Here is an 8,795-nt window from a genome sequence, read left to right on the forward strand (position 1 = left end):
GCCGTTTAAAGGGAGCTATCACTCTTGCTCAAGGCCAATAATGTTTAGCCCCCCCCCCCCTTAACATGAATTTGGTGTCAGTATGATCACATCTCAAATGGTTCCCCAAACTCAAAAGTTATTGGAGCAGTTAACCAATCCCCTCAATTTGTTCAGGGCAAGGTCTGGCTAAGGCTGGTTGTTTTGTAGCTGGTATGTTTTATGCGAGGTCTGGCTAAGGTTGGTTGTTTTGTAGTTGGTATGTTTTATGCGAGGTCTGGCTAAGGCTGGTTGTTTTGTAGTTGGTATGTTTTATGCGAGGTCTGGCTAAGGCTGGTTGTTTTGTAGCTGGTATGTTTTATGCGAGGTCTGACTAAGGTTGGTTGTTTTGTAGTTGGTATGTTTTATGCGAGGTCTGGCTAAGGCTGGTTGTTTTGTAGTTGGTATGTTTTATGCGAGGTCTGACTAAGGTTGGTTGTTTTGTAGCTGGTATGTTTTATGCGAGGTCTGACTAAGGCTGGTTGTTTTGTAGTTGGTATGTTTTATGCGAGGTCTGGCTAAGGCTGGTTGTTTTGTAGCTGGTATGTTTTATGCGAGGTCTGACTAAGGTTGGTTGTTTTGTAGTTAGTATGTTTTATGCGAGGTCTGACTAAGGTTGGTTGTTTTGTAGTTAGTATGTTTTATGCGAGGTCTGGCTAAGCAGGGGCATATCGTAATCTGGATTGGTGTGTGTGTGTGTGTTCGAATATGAACCAAGTGGACCCTTTTTCTGTTTTGTTTTTGCACCACCAGAAACTCCATATGTATAAGCCTGTATGTTTTAATTCTGACAGCGGACCATTTACTTCGGGGGGGGGGGGTTGAACACCTCCAGCCTATCCCTTGGGCTAAGGTTGTTTGTTTTGTAGTTAGTATGTTTTGTGCAAGGTCTGGCTATGGCTGGTTGTTTTGTATTTAGTATGTTTTATGTGACTGCAGATGGCACCGAGGCATCTCACATGCATGAACCATGGGATGAAAATTACCAAAGAGGTTATGAGTGGTGGGTGATGACAGAAGCCAAGAAGGTAAGATATATCAAATGCTATATACATACAGCTTATAGACGGGGCTCTGCTCACCCTGCCCATTGCCAAATTAGCCATTTGCTGATTTTTATACAGTGGCTACAACTTTTAGTATTTGGCTAATAGAAGTTTCCTTAAATGAGCCACTTTTGAAAATTGTTTGAGGATATACTCTACATGTGACGATGTGTGACAATTGGCTAAAACAAAATTCCTTTCAGTTTGAACACTGAATTAGAATTTGTTTCTATGTTATATGCAAGATAGCTTTACTCTTTGCACAGTAGTGTTACTAAATAGGGATTTTACGAATTTATAGTACTAGTAATTAAGAACAAAAGCAAGTTTTAATAAAAATAAATACTTTTATTGTCTCCATATCTTTGAGTAAAAGATCGTGATATTTTTGTTATTGATCAAGTTTTGATTTCAGCGTAATCCTAACATCAAGCTGTATGGTTTGCCGTGGGCCTGGCCTGGTTGGATTGGAGATGGGTCCCCGATTAGCCCCTACAAGAATGTCAGTATGGCAGCCTCATACATCGTCAAGTGGATACTTGGAGCTAAACAGTATCATAATCTTGCCATAGATTATGTTGGAGTAAGTAAACTGATATTTAAACTAATACCTTTTAATGTTGCAGGTACACGTAGGGTCTAGTCTGGCAAGCAAAGTTTTAAACTTTATAGGGGGGGTGCCAAAGTAAGGGTACATTTTGGTATGGGTGCGTTTGGGCCAAAAAGTGGGTACGTTTTGACATGTATACATGTAGGCTATGCCAGAAGTTTACGTCATCCACAATAAACTCTAAAAAGAAACCCACTTAAAAAACTTTGTTTTGTTTAATGACACCACTAGAGCACATTGATTTATTAAACATCAGCTATTGGATGTCAAGAAACCCTCAAATACTGGTTAAAACATTATAGTGTGTTTGCATCATAACTACATACTAAATAATGCTAAACCTCATATAAAAATAGATTATCGAGTTTTAAACCCATACCAACTTTTACTAAATGCTTCTATGTAAATATTTTTTTTTAACAAATAACTATCATATTATATTGATTAAATCTCATTTTTAATACATGGGTGAAGACAAAGTGTTAGAATATCCAAGGTATGCAGCATTACCTTCATTGTTACTGAAGTAATCAGTAATGCAGTACAGAGAGATTAAAGGTAGAACTGTGCATGCTTTATCTAGGCAGTTCAATCAGTTCCCTTCATGCCTATATAATTTTTTTTTTTTTTAACCTGATCAGTTTATTTACACTGTTATTTTAGTTGATTATAGTTACATTTCAATTCAACTGTTCCTTTTTGAAGCAAACAAACGTATCTGCATTTATTAATGTTTTGATTTAGTATTTTAGTAACACAAAATGTAGTTGTCACAATTCTCATTAAATATAATTATAATTTTTGTTTGTTATTTTTCAGATTTGGAATGAACGGCCATATAATATACCATATATACTGGTAAGCAATATAATGTGCAATATACCATATATACTGTTAAGTAGTATAGTGTGTAATATACCATATATACTGGTAAGCAGTACAATGTGTAATATACCATATATACTGGTAAGTAGTATAGTGTGTGATATACCATATATACTGGTAAGATGTACAGTGTGCAATATACCATATATACTGGTAAGTAGTACAGTGTGTAATATACCATATATACTGGTAAGCAGTACAGTGTGCAATATACCATATATACTGGTAAGTAGTACAGTGTGTAATATACCATATATACTGGTAAGCAGTACAGTGTGCAATATACCATATATACTGGTAAGCAGTACAGTGTGTAATATACCATATATACTGGTAAGTAGTATAGTGTGTGATATACCATATATACTGGTAAGATGTACAGTGTGCAATATACCATATATACTGGTAAGTAGTACAGTGTGTAATATACCATATATACTGGTAAGCAGTACAGTGTGCAATATACCATATATACTGGTAAGCAGTACAGTGTGCAATATACCATATATACTTGTAAGCAGTACAGTGTGTAATATACCATATATACTTGTAAGCAGTACAGTGTGCAATATACCATATATACTGGTAAGTAGTATAGTGTGTAATATACCATATATACTGGTAAGCAGTACAGTGTGCAATATACCATATATACTGGTAAGCAGTACAGTGTGCAGTATACCATATATACTGGTAAGCAGTACAGTGTGTAATATACCATTATATACTTGTAAGCAGTACAGTGTGTAATATACCATATATACTGGTGACCAATACAGTGTAATATACCACTGATAGAAATAAGCAGAATTTTTCACTAGTCCACCGAACAAGTACATCTAGAAATCTACTAATATTTTCATTAATAAATGTTTTGTTTTATTCAAGTACAAGGACCGTATTTTTGACTGCTCAAAATGAAACTGAACTGAACATTTTTACTTGTCCATTGGATAACCATTGAGGTACATTTTGCTTGTCCGAGCAGATTTTCACTTGTCAGAACAAACGGACAATTGCTTATTTTGAACACTGTATATCATATATACTGGTAAGCAGTACAGTGTGTAATATACCATATATACTGGTAAGAAATGCAGTGTGTAATATACCATATATACTGGTAAGTAGTACAGTGTGTAATATACCATATATACTGGTAAGCAGTACAGTGTAATATGCCATATATACTGGTAAGCAGTACAGTGTGTAATATGCCATATATACTGGTAAGCTGTACAGTGTGTAATATACCATATATACTGGTAAGCAGTACAGTGTGTAATATGCCATATATACTGGTAAGCAATACAGTGTGTAATATACCATATATACTGGTAAGCTGTACAGTGTGTAATATACCATATATACTGGTAAGCAGTATAGTGTGTAATATGCTATATATACTGGTAAGCAGTATAGTGTGCAATATGCTATATATACTGGTAAGCAGTACAGTGTGTAATATACCATATATACTGGTAAGCAGTACAGTGTGTAATATACCATATATACTGGTAAGCAGTACAGTGTGTAATATACCATATATACTGGTGACCAATACAGTGTAATATACCACTGATAGAAATAAGCAGAATTTTTCACTAGTCCACCGAACAAGTACATCTAGAAATCTACTAATATTTTCACTTGTCCAAATAAATGTTTTGTTTTATTCAAGTACAAGGACCGTATTTTTGACTGCTCAAAATGAAACTGCATTGAACATTTTTACTTGTCCATTGGATAACCTTTGAGGTACATTTTGCTTGTCCGAGCAGATTTTCACTTGTCAGAACAAACGGACAATTGCTTATTTCGAACACTGTATGTCATATATACTGGTAAGCAATACAGTGTGTAATATACAGTACATGTATATACTGGTAAGAAATGCAGTGTGTAATATACCATATATACTGGTAAGCAGTACAGTGTGTAATATACCATATATACTGGTAAGCATTACAGTGTGTAATTTATCATATATACTGGTAAGCAGTACAGTGTGCAATATACCATATATAACTGGTAAGCAGTACAGTGTGCAATATGCCATATATAACTGGTAAGCTTACAGTGTGCAATATGCTATATATACTGGTAAGCAGTACAGTGTGCAATATACCATATATACTGGTAAGCAGTACAGTGTGCAATATACCATATATACTGGTAAGCAGTATAGTGTGTAATATACCAAATATACTTGTAAGCAGTACAGTGTGTAATATACCATATATACTGGTAAGCAGTATAGTGTGTAATATACCATATATACTGGTAAGCAGTATAGTGTGTAATATACCATATATACTGGTAAGCAGTACAGTTGTGTAATATACCATATATACTGGTAAGCAGTACAGTGTGTAATATACCATATATACTGGTAAGCAGTACAGTGTAATATACCATATATACTGGTAAGTAGTATAGTGTGTAATATATCATATATACTGGTAAGCAGTACAGTGTGCAATATACCATATATACTGGTAAGCAGTATAGTGTGTAATATACCATATATACTTGTAAGCAGTACAGTGTGTAATATACCATATATAACTTGTAAGCAGTACAGTTTGTAATATACCATATATAAATTGTAAGCAGTACAGTGTGTAATATACGGTTTTACCATATATAACTTCTGTAATTAGATTATTTAGTGTGTGTTTGTGGGGATGCTAGCACAATGAAACTTAAATACATTCTGTAATTAGATTATTTAGTGTGTGTTTGTGGGTATGTCAGCACACGAAACAAATGTGTTTGTGGGGATGTAAAACATAAATATATTATGTCATTTCTTTGCAACTAAGTTTATTTTTATATTTAAAACTCTTTTTCAGATGTTGAGAAAGATGCTTGATTTTCACAATCTAACCAGTGTTCGAATCGTTGCTTCAGACAGTGGCTGGGCAATATCTGATGATATTTTACGAGATTCCCAATTAGCCAGTGCTGTGGATATTATTGGGTAACAGTTTTATTCGGAATTAGTTCATAACAACATGACTTGGACCAACGTTATAAAACCTATTTTCTATAACCATGCCAACTTAAAATATTACCTGGACACATTTTGAAAAATTCAGTTTTTCTTCTTAATATTTTTCCATTAATAAAATTATTTAATATAAATTGATTTAAAAAAAACACCAAATGCTTTTGAAAACTTGAATGCTGTTCATCGACAACAAATTGTTTAACACTTATAATGTGATTTTTAATGTGGCATAGACTTTATATCATGAGGTTCATGTTTTTTCCAGAGATGAACACCTATAGCCTGTCCCATCTTGCTACAAAAATGTTTATTAGTCCCCTACTGGTCCAACCGGATGGGACTATAGGTTTCATCTCCGTCCGTCTGTTCATACATCTGTCCCACATATAGTTTTCTGGATTTTTTCGATTTTTTAGAATGCCTTAAGATATTGAACTGAAATGTTGTATATAGCTTTATCATGTACAGTTACAGATCAACTTTGACTTTCATGGTGATTTACCCATTTTTGACAGAGTTATGGGCTTTGAACGTAGGGGATATGAAAATTAGTTTTCCGGACTTTTTATTCAGAAGGCCTTGAGATATTAACCTGAAATTTTTTGTATATAGCTTTATCATGTACTGTTAGAGATCAAGTTTGACTTTCATGGAGATTTACCCATTTTTCACAGAGGTTTGGTTCTTGAATTTAAAAGATACAAAAAATAGTTGGATCAGATAGGGTACTCTTTTTGTGTGCAATTTAGAAACATTCGGCTAAGAAATAAATAACTTGTAGTAAATTTCACAGTATTAAAAAATGTGTTCCTGTGGGGCGGACAATAGTATATGGCATATATGATGGCATCTGATGCCTTCTCTAATTTCTAGAGCATTTATAACAACTGAAAAATTATTAAGAAAACATTCCTTTCATCTGTTTTTATTGGGGTGGGAGAGGGTCTAACTCGGATCAGTAGACCAATTTGTTTAGGGTTTACGGTCGTAGGATCGACCCCTCTCTGTGGACCCATTCTATGATTAGTTTTTCTCATTCCGACAACTGCCACATGACTAGTATATGGAACACCACGGATATTGGTATGTGCTCTCCTGTCTGCAGAAGTTCATATTAAATATCTCTTGCTGCTAATGGGAACATGTAGAGAGTCTCCTCTAAAAAAAAAACTATAAGAATGATCAAACGTTTGATATCTACTAGCTGATGATTAAGAAATCAGTGTGCTCAAGTGGTGTCATTAAGCAAAACACACTGGTTTTGTGGGGCAGGATATATCTCATCTGATAGATTGTAGGATAGATTGCCCTCGATGGACTGGAATATCAAAAGCCATGGTATGTACTGTTCTGTCTATGGGAAGGTGCATAGGCCTATTAAAGACCTCTTGTTGCTTATTTGGTAGGAGTTGCAGCAGGTTTTACAAGTCTTGAGACCAAGTGTAAAAATAAACATATGTTGGACACCAATTAGCTGTAGTTTAAAATGTGCTGAGTCATAAACACCCTAAAGCTGTAGTTTAAAATGTGCTGAGGTGTAAACACCATAAAGCTGTAGTTAAAATGTGCTGAGATGCTAAATACTCCCCGAGTCTTGTGACATCATAATTTATCAGCACGAGTTGATAAAAGTAGTTTAAGATGTGCTGAGATATCAACACCAAATAGCTGTAGTTTAAAATGTACTGAGATATTAACACCAAATACTAGTAGCTGTAGTTTAAAATGTACTGAGGTGTTGTTAAAAGGACATTCCTGAGTTTGCTGCATTGTAAGATATTTCTGACTAATAAAATATTTCTACAATTAAATTTACATATTAAATATATTTTCTTGTTTAGAATATCAGTGTTTGTACATTCAATGTGTTTCTGGTTGTCTTAATATTTGTAAGAAGCCCAAACTGGATTTTTTCTTCAAATAATTTCGTATGTATGAAAAAAAATATTTCAGAAAATAAAATGAAACATAACCTAGTACAACCATTAGAACGATCACAAACATGTTTAATATACAGCCACTAATATTTTATGCAGAAAAATATATTTGATATGTAATTACAATCGTTAAAAAGTCTGTTAGTCGATAACATCTTAAAACTTGCCGCTAACTCAGGAATGTCCCATTAAATATATAGTTCCTGTTTTTTTTTTCAGAGTTCATTACCCAGGAACTACAACCATAGCGAGTGCCATGAAAACAGGAAAACAGTTGTGGTCTTCTGAAGATTATAGCACGTTCAACGACAATGTTGGAGCTGGTTGCTGGGCCAGGGTGAGCCCAACTCTGCAAGATCACACAACACTCGGCTTAACTGGATGTGTCTCTTGATACTTAAAACCAGTTATATGTCTCTATTATTTATTAAAATGTACTTTATTACTTTCCTCTCTCTTAATATCTCAATTCTTCCTTACACAACATTCAGTTTACTTATGTATCTTCATACTTAAAACCAGTTATATGTCTCTATTATTTATTAAAATGTACTTTATTACTTTCCTCTCTCTTAATATCTCAATTCTTCCTTACACAACATTCAGTTTACTTATGTATCTTCATACTTAAAACCAGTTATATGTCTCTATTATTTATTAAAATGTACTTTATTACTTTTCTCTCTCTTAATATCTCAATTCTTCCTTACACAACATTCAGTTTACTTATGTATCTTCATACTTAAAACCAGTTAAAATCATAAAGCATTCCTCTTTTATCTTCATACTTAAAACCAGTTAAAATCATAAAGAATGCCTCTTTTTCTGTCATCTAAAGCTACATGTAAGCTTGTTAATTGTAAGCAAATTTCATTTACACTTTTTATTTTTAGATCCTGAATCAGAACTACGTGAATGGATTTATGACGAGGTAGCAATTAATTTGAATTATTCACCTAACAATGTTATATGGAGATTTCTGATGCCAATGAACGGACTAAGACATTCCACACTTTTTAGTATCTTATTCTTAACCTCTTAACACAATAGATTTTAGTAATTAAAAGAATATAACTGACAAAAAATGTAAAAGCGAAAAAACACTCACATTTATTGTGATCCCCAGCCTTACAATTACCATTATATTATTAGATGTAAGGGTCATTGTGATATGAATATCTGTTTGTGGAAAGGAAGAGAAACTCTGTTAATATGCCCAGGTCCACCGAAGGTTCAAACACATCCATCCTGGGCACAAGTTCTGCTTTGTGCCATAGCTCCAGCCC

At 33.9% G+C, this 8,795-nt stretch overlaps 1 protein-coding gene across 2 annotated transcripts in view; it reads left to right on the forward strand.

Moving 5' to 3' along the window:
* Positions 1-8,795, forward strand: part of LOC121383276 (galactocerebrosidase-like) — a 37,676-nt gene that overhangs the window by 5,752 nt on the left and 23,129 nt on the right. For both annotated transcript variants that reach the window (XM_041513195.1, XM_041513194.1), the window contains exons 4-9: positions 958-1,046; positions 1,480-1,647; positions 2,494-2,532; positions 5,415-5,542; positions 7,729-7,846; positions 8,403-8,440. In XM_041513195.1, coding sequence (XP_041369129.1) covers positions 958-1,046; positions 1,480-1,647; positions 2,494-2,532; positions 5,415-5,542; positions 7,729-7,846; positions 8,403-8,440 — 580 coding nt within the window. The remainder of the gene's footprint in view (positions 1-957; positions 1,047-1,479; positions 1,648-2,493; positions 2,533-5,414; positions 5,543-7,728; positions 7,847-8,402; positions 8,441-8,795) is intronic.

Source organism: Gigantopelta aegis, chromosome 10 (assembly GCF_016097555.1).
Source record: "Gigantopelta aegis isolate Gae_Host chromosome 10, Gae_host_genome, whole genome shotgun sequence".
NCBI lineage: Eukaryota > Metazoa > Mollusca > Gastropoda > Neomphalida > Peltospiridae > Gigantopelta > Gigantopelta aegis.